Genomic DNA, 17131 nt, shown 5'->3' with positions numbered 1-17131 from the left:
TATCAAAATAATTCCAGCTATTTAAATTTCCTCTTATAATCAGCTCTTATGCTTCTTTATGATAGAAATTTGAGTATGATTACATCACAGTTTACTGTAAAGTTAGGTTAATTCCAGTATCAATAACCCTAAGATACTCTGATCAGGAAACTATTATCCCTTTTGGTTTTTCTTGTATGTTCTAACTCCTATGTTCTCTCAATAGCCCAAACTTATTTTAACCCTTTTGTTCTCTCTTTTGGAAATGTATTTTCTCTTCTTCTGCATGGCAAACTCCATTCACTACTCAAATAACAATCCCTTTGGCTGTAAGTGCTTTCTTATCTTCACCCCCTGTACAGAGTTAGCTATTTATTCTTTTGTATTTACCTCTTCATTTAATATGGTATCCTTTTGTTTACACATCTGTATCTTTCATTATGATCTGAGCCCATCAGGGATGCAAAGATTGTATTTTATTCAAATTAATATATCTAGTTCATAGCATGATGCCTGCGACAAACTTAACACCTAAAAAATGCTTTAGAGTAAATTTATGAATAACAGTATACAAACAATTATTTCTTTATTCTTTGGCATATTAACCTTTGAGTCACCGACTACAGATAACTTTCAAATTCTTTAGCATTATTCATTTGTTCTGTGCATATTTCACTCAAGGTGATAAATGGTGGGTCTAATGAAGAAAAAGTTTGTTTCTTAATTTAATTGAAAGTTTAGCAAGAGAAAAAGTCACTAAATAAATATCTTCAAATTACTATTCGGGAAAGTGCCATGAGAGAGTTTTGCAAAATTGTGTGGCAATCGTGATAGAGACATATAACAGTCCAGGGAGTAGGGAAGTGACACTTGAGAAAGTGACTTTTAGACTAAGAACTGAAGAACAAATAGGAATTTGCCAATCAAAGGAATAGCGTGTTCAAAGGCTAAGCAAGAAAGAGCTTGTCATATTCAAGGAATTAAGAGAGTTATTGTGGTTTTTCAGCATAGACAATGCTTGGAAATAAAACTGGATAAACAAAACAGGTCTAGGAGGCTCTTTGTGCCTTTGAAAGATGACGGTGGTTTACCAATGGTGTCATTTATATTTGAGGTGGATGGATTTAAGAGTTATTTTAAGAGTAGAACTAGAAGAATCCAAGATGGCTGCACAGGTAAACACCTAGCCGCAGCCGCACACAACAATTTCAATAAAATACAACTAAAATATAAAATGGACATTACCCAGAACTACAGGAAAGTCGACTGACTTGAAATTCTACAACGAGAAGCAAGGAGAAAACCAGAAGGAAGAGCGGAGGAGCTGTAACAGCCTAAGGTACGGAGACATGTGGCGTGCAGAGAGGATGGAGCCGGAGAGGAAGGGCGGGGTGGCTGAGTGCCTGGCTGGCGTTCCCTAGCGGGAAGGAGATAAAAGCTCCGACTGTGCTGGGCCCCAGTTCCGACTGCTCTGAACCCCAGTTCTAGGCCAGACCCCGGGGACCTAGGCTCAAACAGAGGGAGCGGGGCTGCAAGGCGGAACCACGGGGGAGCGGCAAAAGGAGATCCCAGAGGCGCGCACATTGCGCACAGAGAAGGGACGGTTGGCTGTGCCGTGGGATTGTCCTGGCAGGAAGGAGACAGGAGCTCCAGACTGCTCTGAATGCCACCTCCAACTCCACTTCCAACTGAACTGAACCCCAATACCATCTAGGCTTATTGGGGGAGAGCCTAGACTGTTTGGTAGCAGGCGAAAATCGAGGGCACCTTTCTCTCAGAAGCGCTTGCAATGAGTACTGAAGGACCCTGAGACTCAGGAGCCGCATAGGGCAGGGCTGATGGAAGCCAAAGCTGTAGACTCCACCCTGAAACCCCCCCATCAGGGAAGCTGCGAAAATGCTGAGACGAAATAGATCACAAACGAAAGAAATGGAGGACAAAAAGCAACTGGATATAGAGTTCAAATCTACGCTTATAAGGTTTTTCAAGAATTTCCTAGAAAAGGTCGATAAGACCTATGAGGATATGAAAAGGGATCAACTAGAATTAATAAGGAATCAACAAGAAATGATAAGGGATCAACAAGAAACAAAGAATACATTGTCTGAAATAAAAAATATTATACAGAGTCCTAAAAACAGAATGGAAGATCGCAAGAATCAAGTAAAAGATTTGGAACATAAAGAGCCAGAGACACTCCTCCGCAGAATCAAGAAGACAAGAGAATTCAGAAAATTGAAGATAATGTAAGAAACCTCTGGGACAACTTCAAGCGAACCAACACATCAGAATTATGGGGGTCCCAGAAGATTAGAGAGAGCAAGATATCGAAAACATACTGAAAGAAATAGTGACAGAAAACTTCCCCCATCTGGTGAAAGAATTAGACTTACAAGTCCAGGAAGCGCACAGAACTCCAAACAAAAGGAATCCAAAGAGGACCACACCAAGACAAATCATAATTAAAATTCCAAGAGCAAAAGACAAAGAGAGAATATTAAAAACAGCAAGAGCTACCTATAAAGGAGCACCTATACGATTGTCAGCTGATTTCTCAACAGAAACCATGCAGGCCAGATGGGAATGGCAAGAAATATTCAAGGTGATGAATAGTAAGAACCTACAGCCAAAGATAATCTATCCAGCAAAGCTATCACTCAGAATCGAAGGTCAGATAAAGAGCTTCACTAATAAAAAAAAAGCTAAAGGAGTTCATCACCACCAAACCAGAATTATATGAATTGCTGAAGGGGGTTCTTTCAGAAGAGAAAGTAAATAAAGATAAAAATTATGAACAACAAATATGTAACTATCAACAAGTGAATCTAAAAACCAAGGAAATTAAAAAAAATCTGATGAACAATATTAACTGTTGAATATTATAGAATCAGTGGTATGGAAGGGGAGTGAACTGACGATTCTTGGGGAAAATGGGAGAGGGGGATGTGGGAAGAGACTGAACATAAACTGCACCTATGGATGAGGACAATGGGGAGTGGGGAAAGGGCAGAGGGTGGCGTGGGAACCTGGTGGAGGAGAGCAGTGGAGGGAGGGCGGGGGAAAGGAACATTTGTAATAATATGAACAATAAACATTTATTTAAAAAAAAATAAAAGTAGAACTAGAGGCCTTGGATATCAACTGAATAGGTGAAGGAGGTAAAAGAGTGGGAATAATCTAGAATGATTCCTGAGTTTCTTCCATGAGCAACTGACTAATAAGTGTCATTTTCTGAGCTCAGTAACAATGGCATAAGAATAGGTATTGGTGGCCACACAGGAGAGTAAAAAAGATCATGAGATCAGGTTTGGAAAGCTTTCGTATCTGAGCCCTTTCAGTAGAGTGGATTGAGTGGAAACCAAATGGGGGTGGATAAAGCATAAAGGGGAAATGAAGAAATAGAGACAATGTGGACTACTTTTTCAAGAAGTTTGCTATGAAGGGGTTATGGATTGAGGGAAGGCCTTCTAAGACAGAAGATCTGAAGAAATAGATGAAGCTGAAGGTATTTAATAGCTTTGGTGATGGGTAGGTGAAGAAATTTCTATCTGATAGCTTTTCTTTTCTCTGAAGTAAGAGTGCTAAAAATGACAGAAGATCTCAGGAAGGTTGGCTGAGATTTTAGGAAAATGGAGATTAGGTATCATTCCTAATACAGAGTAAGAGAAACATTGTAAGGTTGCCAAATATAGGTGACCGTCAGGTTGATGTTGATCATGAATTGGTACTGGTATTGGTAATAGTAGTGAGTTTCTTCTTCAGTGGCATTTGGCTTCAATGTAGAGGCAGTGGAAGCCATTTTCATCCAGAGTTAGGATTTTACTATGCGGGTATGACCCAAGGACTGAGAGGCAAGGGAGTTTAGGGTATTCCCAAGAGTGTGACTAAAATTATAAATCCATCATGCTAAGCTGGATGGGGAGATAATTTTATTAAGGAAGAGGTGGATAGATCTGAAGCAAACTGAGGAATCACTTGACTGGAGGTTCACATGAGGTTGGAGAACAATTTGAAATGGAGCACCTCAGCAAGAATACCTGGGAGGATAAGAAGTTATGATCAGAGAAGGGGATGTTTGAATTAGAGATTCCATGGCATGGCCTTAGTAGTCATAGAAGAATGAAGTAGAAGGACAGTTAGAAATGAAGAAGGCAAGAAATGTGAGAGTCTTGTTTAGTCCTCTCAAATAGTCCTTTGAGGAAGATTCTCTTGTTATCCTCATTCTATAGATGAGGAAACTGAAGTTTAGAAACTGGGTTAAATAGCATGTTGAAGGTTACAGAAAAAAGCCATTCTCATTTGACACCAGTGCCATTTATCAAAGCAATAAATGGTTGTTGGTAATTGTTTTTTGATTGATTTAAAAAGATGCAAATACTTGGGTTAACATAAGAATTACATGAGAAGGAATCAGATTCCCTAAGGACAATTTACTTTACAAATTGAAATATTGAGAAAACATTTGTACTTGTATTTGTTCCTTAATGAATTATTGAAAGAAATTTAATACTGTTATTATTGAAAAACCTGTTTTTTACCAGGCATTGTCCTAGGGCTATCAAAGATGAATTAAGTTTGGTTCGTGTAATGGAGAGATTCAATGGTTTTCTCAGATTTAGAGAAGTGTAGGTGTGATCCAGAATCATGGCATGGAAAATGGACTTGATTAAAGTTATGAATGTAGAGTCTTTCAAGGGAAAAAAAATAATTTTCTTTTCCATCCTAGATATATTGAATTAAATTTAATAGAGGTTGAACCTAGGAATTTATATATTTTTAAAGTTCCCTTAGTAATTCTGATAATCTACCAAGTTCTGAAAATAGTGGACTATATAACTTCTTAAAGTCCTTTACAAAACTTTGACCTTATTTCCTGATAGTTAAGGTTGTAATTAAGTCTAGTATCCTAGAAGCCATACATTTCTTTTGTTTTAATAATTTATTTTTTTATATAATTTAGGAAATTCACCAGAAGAATCATCTACCACCAAAGTGGGAACAAATCAGACAAGGGGTTCTTTGTCTCCAGAATCAGCCCATTTGCTCTCCTCTCCACTTTCTTCATTTCAGCCGAAAATATTCACACAACTACAGGTAGAAATTCAGTAAAATAGTCAAATTTGAGACCTTTTTCTTCTTTCTTCAACCTCCTCCGCCTCCTTTTTCTCCTCCTTTTTTACAGATTTATTATAGAATTATAATCATGATCAAAGATGTTTTCATTGTTAATTTCCTGACTTTTTTGTATTTTGGTTTAAAATTATAATTTAAACAATATGTTTTGAAAAAGTTTGAGTGGACTATGCCTGCATTAAAATTTCGTTTTCTTACTGTTCCTTTGGTTCTTATTTCTGTCCTCACTTAATATTTGTTTACAATTGTACTCTTATATTTTATTCCAATTTTGTGTCAGAAGAATAATATAGCCTATGAGAGTTTTTATATGGTAAATTCAAACATTTTGATGTAACTCTTTGATTTAAAAGGGTTTACAGTTGCAACCAAGATTCGCTTCTGATGGATCACCAGCTCTGATATCAGTAGATGACCACCCCTCCTCTAGTCCTTCAAGACTTCTGGATTCAATTCCAAGTACTGTAATGAAGAATAATTCTCTACAGCGTGGTCAAAGTCATAGCCTTCAAACAGACACATGCCTTACCCCAAACAATAGTATTGCCCCTACCAGGGATAACCTTCCAGGACCAGATCAAAATGTGGCTGCGGCAGATCAGCTGGTGGATGCTGGAGATGCTGAGGATACAGAGAATTTGGAAGGAAGTGTTCATCAGTTTCTGTTGGGAAATATACAGGCCATTCCAATACAAATTATAGACAGCCACCCACCTCTTTGTAAGTTAAAATCATCTTAAGATTTAAAAAAAAAACACTTTATGAACTATTGTCACTACGCTACAGAAAAATAACTATCATTTCTATTTAGTGGGTTTATAATATATAAATAAATCAGCTAAAGCTATGAGAAAAAGAAAACATTTTATAAGCCTATGTTTTAATAACATAAATTTTTAATTGTTTTCTCTGCTGTAATTACTAATTACCTATTTTTACATGGAAAATCTGTGATGATGTCAGAGCAGGAAGATCATTTTAGAATTCTTGGAAAAAAAGTTAAATTTTAAAGGGAAAACTAGTGAAAAGGTTATTATAGAAAAATTAATATGCACATAATGAAAATGGAATGAAGTGGGCAGATAGAAATATTTAAAGGAAAATTTTGAGTTATAGATTTAAATGTTGAGTTCTGTGGAATTTGAAAGGGGATTTGGGTACAATATATGACTTTGTTAACTTTACTTTGTAGTGAGCCCAGTCAACATAGTAATAGACTGTTAACTCCGATTTACCAATGTCACTTCTTTTTCTACTAATTGTTCTGGATTGGGCAGTTTAGTGGGGAAAGATTTGCAGTTTGCTTTGAAGAGCAAAATCTTCATAGAAATTATCCTTAGAACATGTATTTTCCCTAAATTTTTAATCATCACCCTTCTGGGTAAGGAAAAGTGTGAAATACAATAGTTCCTTCCAGAAAGTAATTATTGCCTTTTAAATTAATTAGAGATCTTATATTTTTTGGGGGGTTAATCCTCACCTGAGGATATTTTTCCATTGATCTTTTAAAGAGAATGTAAGAGAGAGGGAAAGACTAAGAAAAACATCAATGTGAAAGAAACACATTGATTGGTTGCCTCCTGCACGCACCCCAATCAAGGCCCAGGCCAGGGAGGAGCCTGCAACCAAGGTATGTGCCCCTGATGGAATCCAACCTGGGACCCTTTGGTCCGCAGGTCAATCCTCTGTCCACTGAGCCAAACCGACTAGGGCTGAAGTATTGCTTTTAAGAAAATGTATCCAGAGGGCTGTGACAGTTATCACTACCAAGAAACTTTAGTAGAAGAGGGGAAAGGAATATATTTCAATTAATCCTCACAATAACTCCATAGTGGTGTTCCATTCTACAGATGGGGAAACCAAGGCTCAAAGAGGCTAAGTAATTGCCTAAGTTCACATCAACTAAGTGGCAAAGAAGGAATTTAAACTCAGAGCTAATTGTCCCCAAAGCTTTTCCATTCTAACATGCTTCCTCCCTCTGTATTGTGCCAAAATATTTCTGGGATCTCTAAATCAGATTGCTTTTTAAAGGAGACCCCTGTAAGGAATGTAACATGAATGGCTATTAAGATGTCAGAAGCATTAAGTTCTCAAATATACCAACTGCTTTTCTAAATTACCTGTTTTTTCCAAACTATTGTTTTATGCTTGGCTTCTAATTTATATAATTCTAAAGATCCCTGTTATAAATGATATTAATCTTTAGGGTTTTTCTTTTATTTTTGGCTTTAAAGTTGAAGAAAACCCAGAAAGTACCATTTCTGTGAACCAAGTTAAACAGGAACCCAAAGAACCAGCATTGTCAATGGAAGCAAAAAAAAATTTGGGCTGCGAGAAATTATCTGCTACATAAATTGTTGAAGCTTTTCAGAACTGTACAACTCTGGTGACTTCTGATGTCATAGAAAAGAAGGTGAATATTGTCAGACCTCAGCAATGTGGACTGAAGACTGGTTTGATAAGCAGCCTTTTATTTAAAACTGATATTTGTTGCCAATTCTATATTTTTACTTTATGAGATATTTTACACCTCTTATTTTGTATAATTCTTATGTTTTCTGGGTATCTGATAAGGCCAGTATTTCAAAAGGTTATCTGAACTTATCCATGGTAACACAGCCTGAACACAAATAGTTATCTAACTTATTCCCTGGAAATATCTAATTTTGGTTCTTAAAAAATGAAATAGAACAAAAAACTGTGTGTGTGTGTGTGTGTGTGTGTGTGTGTGTGTGTGTGTATGCGTGCACACGCAAGCGTGTGTGATACTTTTTAAATTTTTAAAAGAACTTATTTTCTCTTTAAAGTTGTGAAAAAATGTTTTAAATTGACAGACAGGTGAGAGAAGATTTGTAGTCTCTCATTTGGAAAAATAAACAATAGATTTTACTTCATAACACAAAGCCCAGCACTCCCATCTGTGGAAACTGTGTATAGTTGCATTTTAGTATCTTTCATTCTGATTTTTATACTTGTAACTGCAAACCAATAGCACACTAATGGTAATGTAGTAGAAATTTATAGGATCTTGGTAAGTACTGAGAATTTTAACTTGAATTAATCAGATAAACAACAAATTAATGTATATTACATGGATTTATGCAGTATTGTAATACAACTCTACCTATGGGTAGAAAAATGTAGAAATGGAAAGAATTTTGGAAGAATAATAGAATTCCATGCTATTTACAGATAATTTAGGGAACTCTTTTATATTGGCAGAGGATTCCTTCCTATTTTATATTGAAGATTCAGTTCTGGTTAGGAAAGAATTTGAGTTGTATTTATTTTTTTATGCCAGAGTTTTGACTGAATTGATGTTATTAAAATTTATAGTACTGAAAGGTAAATATTTATAGTTTAAAATTTAGTTTATATTAAAACTGAAACAACAGATCTGTTATATATTTGCTTGTTGAGTAAGTATATTTACTTCAAATATTCAATATAAGCTTCTGTTTTCTGGAAGGTCAATTATAATTATCAAGAAATCAACTTAAAGACATTTTTTTCCTTCAGAGACTATATGTGGATATATTTAATAAGATTTTCATATGGATTTTAATGTTTAACACTTAAAGCATGTGCAATATAATATGGAATTTAACCATAATACTTTACATAAATATGAGTTTTCTTTCCTTTTCTAAGTCCAATCTCCCATTTTTTTAAAAAACAACAACATTTTATTGATTTTTCACAGAGAGGAAGGGAGCGGGACAGAGAGTTAGAAACATCGATGAGAGAGAAACATTGATCAGCTGCCTCCTGCACACCCCCCAGTGGGGATGTGCCTGCAACCAAGGTACATGCCCTGGATAGGAATTGAAACTGGGACCCTTTAGTCTGTAGGGTCTATTTATTGAGCCAAACTAGTTAGGATTCCATCTCTCATTTTTAATTCACTTTAAAAATTTCAGGTTCATAACATGTATAAGTATAAAGCACTGTTATATTAGAAGTGGGTGGAATTTTAAAATTCCTTGCTCTTTAGATTTATATTATATTTAATATAAAATTTATTATTTTAAACCCTTATTTAATGCAAAATTAATATTAAATTACATATATGGTTTTTAATGTGACTTACCAGTTTCCTAGTAAATGAAAATATTTGATACCAGCATTTATAGAGTTAGGCTGCCAAATCTGTTATGTTAAGTTAAACACAACTGTTAGTTACCTCAAACCCAGATTTCTCTTAGTCTGCATGTACTAAGGGAATAAGTCCAAATTAATTTATAGTTTAGTGTTCATTGTAGGTAATGTTCTTTCCATTTGTTATTTCTACTTTTTATGGAATGCTTTTGCAATATTTTATATAATCTTCACCTTTCATTAATGATAATAATTTATTAAATATTTTACCAATTGAACTATATTTCTTTGGAAACATTCCTTTATTTTTTTGATGTTAAGTTGCTAAAGAGAAATGCTTGTTAAGATACAAACTCTAGTCAGTTATGGATGAAGATGAGAGATGTCCAAGGATTCAGACTTATGTAATCAAGAACAAAACATAGTTTAGAGATATTTCTCTCATTTCATTCTTTGTGAATGTCTCTTCTTTAAAAAAATTTTTTTTTAAATTTATTTCAGAGAGGAAGGGGGAGGGAGAGAGAGATAGAAACATCAATGATGAGAGAAAATCATTGTTCAGCTGCCTCCTGCATGCCCTTTACTGGGGATCAAGCCTGCAACTCAGGCATGTGCCCTGACCTGGAATGGAACTGCGACCTCCTTGTTCATAGGTGGACACTCAACCACGGAGCCATGTCAACCGGGCTGAGAATGTCTCTTCTGATACTGTTTTTTCTCTCTCTCTCTCTTTTATTATGAGGATAGAAAGTTACCATGCATCCTCCCCACAAACAAAAAAAACAAAAGAAAAGTGGATGAAGAAAGTTGAAATTCCTAATTGTATACTCTTTTGGTTTTTAGGTAGAAACTGGAACTATCAATATTTTCATGTAAGTATTTCAATGAGTAGCTTTTTAAAAATGGTTTTTAAATTAGTTTTAAAAAGTTCATTTGTCCTCTAACTGAATATTCAGTCACAATATATCAGTATTGTATTTTAAAGGTGCTTAGTATCACTTTTTTTTAAAAGTATGTTTACATATTTTAAATATTCAGTTATCTTTTAAACGTGCAGGGTATTGAATACAAGTCCATAAAATTTTCAGCATCTTTATTTGGCATTCTCCTAACAGCTCTGCAGCAAAGTTGGACAAATGCTCTTTTGTGTCATGTATCACAAGGTCCAATATCTATAGTAGTAAGTTGGACATTCAGAATAAGTGCTTAGAAATTCATAATTATAGATGAGTTTGTTTCTTCATTGTAGTTTTTTGTTCCAAGTCTCCAAGTGAACTTTATATATATTACAATGAATTATAGATAAACACAAGTATGGTGGACATTTTTCTAAATACTGATTTTCTATGTAAGCAGTTAATATACTTAAAAGAAAAAATGTGTATGCTTATAACAAGTAAATATTTTCTAGAAGTTACAAAAGTGATGGAAATTAGATTTTGGGATATGGTCCTGCATTAAAGTTTCTAGTTTTGAAGTTCATCAGCTTGTATTTCATCTTTAAATTCTGTCAAAGTACATACTTAATCATGTGAGTATGAGAAAGATATTATATAATTTGTACCAGGATTTTTTTTAAAGTTTCAAAAGTGTGTGTGTATATGTATATAGTAACTTAAAGTATAATGTCCTTGTTATAATGTAATTTTTTCATTAAAATGCTGTACTTTTTCTTAAACTTGTTAGTTTTCTTTTTATACTTTGGGGATAATGGTGATTTTATTCATTTTGAAGATGCTGAATAAATACTTTAATATCTGAGAATTCTGGTAGTTCAATTTGGAATCTGAAAGTTTTTAAGCGTAACTACCACTAATAACTGTTATCATTATATTTGGAGATATATATATATATATATTAGTATTTTCAGCTCAGCCAACCATCAACATTTTAAAACTGTGCAAAGTAAGGCATTAGTAATTCTTTTCCCCCACATTTTTGTACTGTGTAAATTTTCAAGTATAGTGTTATATTTTTTGAGTAATGACAGAGTATGCTATTTAAAAATGAGGCAGCATTGCCGAAACCGGTTTGGCTCAGTGGTAAAAATGAGGCAGCATTAATTTTTCCCTCTTTGTTTTTATCCCCCCATAATTCCACTCTGCCTATTTTTTAGGATGGGGGCGTGGCCGGCCTGCAAATGGCCCTAAGCCCCTTGCCCAGGGCAGCCATGCCCCCCCACAAGGACCCTCATCCTGATGGGGACTTGGCCAGCCTGCAAAATATGCTCAGCCCCTTGTCCAGTCCCTCACCCAGGTTGACCAAGCCCCCCACAGGTACTCTCACCCTGATGGGGGTGTGGCCAGCCTGAAAATGGCTCTCAGCCCTTCACCCAGGCCGGCCATACCCCCAGCAGGGACTGTTAGCCCAATGGGGGTGTGGCTGACCTGCAAACTGCCCCAGGCCCCTTGCCCAGGCTGGCCCTGCCTCCCAAGGGGACCCCTACCCTGATCCGGGACCCCTTCAGGGCAAACCAGCCGGCCCCCACCTGTGCACCAGGCCTCTATCTATACTAATAAAAGGGTAATATGCTAATTAGACTGGGGGACCTTCTGCATGTTGTTCCAGACAAAGCCATGGTGGCGGATCTGAGGCAGAGGCGGTTAGGGGTGATCAGTCCAGAAGGGGAGGGCAGTTGGGGGTGATCAGGCTGTCGGGGAGGGTAGTTAGGGGCAAGCAGGCCAGCAGGCAGATGAGCGATTAGGAGCCAGTGGTCCGGGATTGTGAGAGGAATGTCTGACTGTGGTTTAGGCCCGATCCAACAGGGGTTGGGCCTAAACTGGCAGACATCCCCGAGGGGTGCCTGATTGAGAGGCTGTAGGACAGGTTGAGGGACACCCATCCCCCATGTATGAATTTTGTGCACCTGGCCACTAGTAATTTTATAAAATGAAATCATACAGTATGCACATTTTTATTTGACTTTTGTCAATCAGCATAATTATTTTAGAATTTACGTCACTGGATAAACAATTTATTCAATTTTACTACTGAGTAGTATCTAATTGTATGAATATACCATAATTTGTTTATTCATTCACCTGTTGATGGACATCTGGGTGTTAGTTTTGTCCCATTGTTAAAGCAAAACCCTTCGGAGTATCCCACACTGTGCTTTTGAGTTAATGTGGTTTTCCAGTCGGGCTGGTGGGAATGGGCATCCTTCTGGTCCCTTGTGAGCCTCAAGAGTTGTTTCCTCATGAATAAATTTTGTGCCCTGGCTGGTTTGGCTCAGTGATGGAGCATTGGCCTGTGGACTAAAGGGTCCTGGGTTCGATTCCCGGCAGGGGTACATGCCCGAGTTGTGGACTAAAGGGTCCTAGGCTCGATCATCAGTGTGGGGTGTGCAGGAGGCAGCTGATCAGTGATTCTCTCTCATCATTGATGTTTCTGTCTCTCCCTCTCTTTCTCTCTGAAATCAATTTAAAAAATATATAGAATAAATTTTGAAATTAATCCGACGGCACCTACTAGATTCTAAACTGCATGGGGCAGGGACTTTTGTCTTTTTTTATTCATAGATGTATCACAGTGGTAGATGCATGGAAAATATTTTTGAATAAATGACCATCTGCATTTAAGATTTTGGAGTGTCCTTATAGAAAATAACTGGAAAACAACCTGAAGAGAGATGGGAAAGCCTAGGAGCGAGAATTGCTGAAGAAATGCCTTTGGGTAAGAGAAAGGGGATGGAATCTAGTACCCAAAGAAAGGGCCTGACTTTAGATAGGAGCATGGATACCTCCTCTATGAATAGGTGACAAGGCAGCCTACATGGGTAAAGATGCTGGTAGGTGGGAACAAATGAGAGTTTGGGGGAATTACTATCTTTTGATTGCGTCAGTTTTCTCAGTGAAATAAGCAAGGTCCTTTGGTAAGTGTGAAGATGGGTGTAGGGGGAGTTGAGAAAAGCTAGTATGAGAGTAATTAGACTAAGGAAGTATAATCAAGGGGTTGGCAAAAGTAGGTTTACCACCAGTGGATAGAGCATCAGCCTGCGGACTGAAAGGTCCCAGTTCGATTCTGGTCAAGGGAATGTACCTTGGTTTTGGGCACATCCCCAGTAGGAGATGTGCAGGAAGCAGCTGATCGATGATTCTCTCTCATCGATGTTTCTAACTCTCTATCCCTCTCTCTTCCTCTCTGTAAAAAATCAATAAAATATATTTTTTTAAAAAGTAGGTTTACCAATAATGAGTACGTGAAACACGTTTTCTTCTTGTATTATTTATTTATTGTTGTATTATTTATTTGTATTATAACTATAAACCTACTTTTGCCCATCCCTGTATTATTAATGGATCTACAATACTTGATTAAGGGCTCATTTGAGATTTATGTTCATAAATTGAAATTCAGCATGTTTGTTTTACTTCAGCTACAGTCAACAGGGACTGAGAATTCATTGAGAACCAGACGCTATTACCTGCTAGCTGTAAGATATATTAACAAAACCTTATCCTAACCCTATGAGGACTCGCAGTGTATTAACATACATATACATAATTAACCAATTGTGAGATGGTGTGATAAGTACTGTCTGCTCACACAAAGGCAGAGCATTGTATATTACTGAAGTTCCGGGCTGGTGAGCAATGCAGGTTGTGGAGGGCACAGCAGATTACTGTGAGGAGGCAGAAGATTGCACAAGAATCACTTCTAAATTCTCACCTCCCTGTTTCCAGTCAAAAGCTATGTGTAAATACTATTTTATATAAAATGCTATTATGTAAAAACTGTGCCAATCCCAACTAGATCCCCTGAAACTCATCTTAAACTAGATCCCCAAAACTCATAAATATTGTACCTCTGGCTTCTCCCATAAGACACTGCAAAGACTATTAAGATAGCCTCCCTTTCTGCAGTAAGCAAAAAGCTCAGTTCTGCTGTCAACAGGTTATTTTGGAGGTATTGTAAAGAAGCCGGCATTTGATAATCTTGGAGGTCCTATAGAAATCTGATCAACTTGGAAACAGCATGCTTTCTGAGGCCCTTTGAGCCTCCTGCACAGGGTCTCTCCAATGACGACGGGAAGGTAAGTTCATGTTGAGTTTCAGATTTGCTTTCTTATTTTTCCTCAAACACTCCAAATGCTATTTAATTTGTTTGGTTTGAGAGTGATTTCTAGGAATAAGAGGCTCTTTTAAAAATTCAGATTGATCAAGTTTAAAAAACTTATTTTTGGTAGAAATCTGCATTATTGCTGACAATACTTTTGTGTCTGGCCTTGTCATTTCTTCATTGTTCATCTGTAAGAAGTCCAGAGATATCAAGATGGGTGTAAGCTGTTTGCTCAGAAGACTTCTCTTCAGATTGGCATGCTTTGGGGAAAAAAGCCTCAGGTCATTTATGAGAATCTTATCAAATTTTACTCACTGATGTGTTATTCATGAAGATCTAGTTCTCTTTGTGGGGGGAGATGGGGAGGAGGGGCAAGATACAAGGTGCACAAGAGTTGACTGACTGTTGCCAGTCTCTGTAGGTTTATCTTTAGTCTAGTTTTGTACCCATTCTGGGTTGAACTCCTGCATCTTCTATGTATTTATATTAGAATGAAAACAAATCTTAAGTTTCTAAATGATATAAGCATTATTTTGGAATTACAGTGGTTACTTTGAGAAACTGTTTATATGAACTAAATCGTTCCTTTGGGAGTCACTTTAAAGCACAAAGGAAGCAGCATCCCAAACATACAATTGTCTACACGTTTTTTAATTTATTGACTTTAGAGCAAGGAGCAAGAGACGGAGAGACAGAGGGAAAAAACACATTAATTTTTTTGTTCCTCTCATTTATGCGTTCATTGGTTGCTTCTTGTATGTGCTCTGACTGGAGACTGAACCCACAACCTTGATATTTCAGGGCAATGCTCTAACCCACATGTGTCAAACACAAGGCCCGCGGGCCAAATCCGTCCCACCAGGCCTTGCAATGTGGCCCGCACTGCGCTGTCATCACTGCACTCCGCTGCGTTTCCATCACAATGACAGTTTATGACTGTTCAGTAAACCATTCGGCCCGCGATTTAGGCTGGATTTTAGATTTTGGCCCCTTCTCTGATTGAGTTCGACACCGCTACTCTAACCAATTGAGCTAGGGCCTGTCCACATTTTAAAGCAAGAAGAAACTTTCAAAATATATTCAAGGGATATATTTTGAAATTGCCTCCTTAAAAGATTCCTTGGCAAAGGCAAGAGAAAATTGTGAAAATTTAAAAATGAAATATTTTAGATCCCTTAAAATCAACTTTGAATATAAAGTCCTTTATTCTTTTCTATGTTCTCTTATGTTCCTTCATTTTTCTCTTTTCTGTTTATCCTTCTGATCTTCTCTCCTTTCCTCCAAAGTACCTCATAAGAAGATGGTCTCATAGGTCTAAAAGAGAAAAATCACGTTGTTTCATATGAGAAACACCACTTTCCATACTTCAATTTTTATAATTACTGCCTCCTGCACGCCCCCTGCTGGGGTTGACAGGGACTTGAATTGACATTTTGGTACATGGGACAACACTCAACCAACTAAGCTACACCAGCCAGGGCTCTAGTCTAATTTCTTTAAGTAACTGCCTTAAATTATCAATTTTAAAAAATAATTTTATACATTATTCAAATTTTAATAAACTATTGAACTTTTCACTTTTACCTAAAATATGGTTGATTGGCAATACAAATTCTGGCTTTTAAAAGATGACTAGAGCATCCTTCAAGTTGCTATCCCATTCATGATTCATGAATCACTTAAAGCTAATTAGAAATTCTTTTTCTTTTCTTTTTTTTGTTTTTTTAGATCTTGAAATTCTTATGTAAATATACTGTCTTAAGATCTTTTCAAGTTTGATTAACATTTGAAAATATAATGTTCTGATATTGGACTTTTAGCAATAAAAAACATGGGTATATTTAGACCTTCAAGAAGAATTTAACCAAGGGAAATAGGCAAGAACAAAACAAAAGCATTAGCTTTTAGTAGCTGTAAAACAATGTGTGGCTTTCACAGGGACAGACTTCTTTATCAGTTGCATAATAGTAATTCTTTATTCATGAGGTGCTTATTTCCATGGAAACACTGAGATCATTTTAATTTTTAATTATACCAGAGTTTACAGTTCCATAGATTTTAACTCTAGCAGTAAGCACAGAAGCTAGAGCTTCACCCACTTCCAATTAAAAAATACAAAGGAAGACAAGGTAGTTTAAAATGATCAAGAATTTCATGTAGCTGTAATTGTGTGTTTTTTCTTTTTAATTCTTATAACATTGTATTGCTCTAAGAAAGAAATATTCCTTGTTACATGACACGTAAAGAAATCCAGATATTGATTAACATGAATTTGAATGAGAATAATTGAATTTCAAGAAAACTGCTTTCTGAGAACAAGAAATCTCTCCCACTCTCAAAATTTTCTTTTGTTCACAGGAAATAAGAATTTAAAAAGAGAAAATGCTAATTTTTAAATAAAAAATTTCCTGTAATTTCTTTTTTCTTCTTGATTAAAGAGTTTTTCTCGACTGTAGATTGTGGAAGTCTTAACTTTTAATTAACTTCCCAGCCATGAGAGAAAGTTTATTATACATGAAAGCAAAGTGGTTTTCTTTCATGTTTCAACTGAATTTTAAGCACTACATTTTGTATAGTGAGGGGAGTATATGACTACATGTTGCCTTGGGAAATATATCATAATGTCTAGAACAATAAATATAGTTTTAATATTGTCAAGTCCCTACTTAAAAACTCTAATTTTATACAGAATGAAATCTAAATAATTGAGCCAGCACTCAGGACTACTTGCAACCTGAAATGGGACCAGGCCAGAGTGGGCCTGCCTCAGACTGGCCTGAAGTGTATGGGTTCTTGACCTCATGCAGGAAAGATGTCCCAGCATGAGTCCAGGTGGTTTTGAGTATGTTTATTAAAGCTG

General features: G+C 36.4%; 1 protein-coding gene across 11 annotated transcripts in view; it reads left to right on the top strand.

The window, feature by feature from the left end:
- CARF (calcium responsive transcription factor) overlaps positions 1-14245 on the top strand; it is a 34790-nt gene extending 20545 nt beyond the window's left edge. For 9 of the 11 annotated variants that reach the window (XR_006740526.1, XR_006740525.1, XR_006740527.1 and 6 more), the window contains 4 exons: positions 4940-5073; positions 5466-5832; positions 7347-7525; positions 10054-10784. Coding sequence is in view for 1 of the 11 variants with exons in the window: in XM_045575608.1 (XP_045431564.1) it covers positions 4940-5073; positions 5466-5832; positions 7347-7442; positions 10054-10082; positions 12813-12885; positions 14107-14171 (764 nt within the window). In the remaining 10 variants the exon portion in view is untranslated. Of the gene's footprint in view, positions 1-4939; positions 5074-5465; positions 5833-7346; positions 7526-10053; positions 10785-12812; positions 12886-14106 lie in introns of those variants that run through there. The other 2 variants (XR_006740524.1, XM_045575608.1) reach the window with 2 other exon arrangements.
- The last annotated feature ends 2886 nt before the right edge of the window (positions 14246-17131 follow it).

This window comes from Pipistrellus kuhlii, unplaced genomic scaffold, assembly GCF_014108245.1.
Source record: "Pipistrellus kuhlii isolate mPipKuh1 unplaced genomic scaffold, mPipKuh1.p scaffold_m20_p_7, whole genome shotgun sequence".
Classification (NCBI taxonomy): Eukaryota; Metazoa; Chordata; class Mammalia; order Chiroptera; family Vespertilionidae; genus Pipistrellus; species Pipistrellus kuhlii.
The sequence above is the reverse complement of the archived record's forward strand: the minus strand, read 5'-3'. Positions and strand labels throughout refer to the sequence as shown.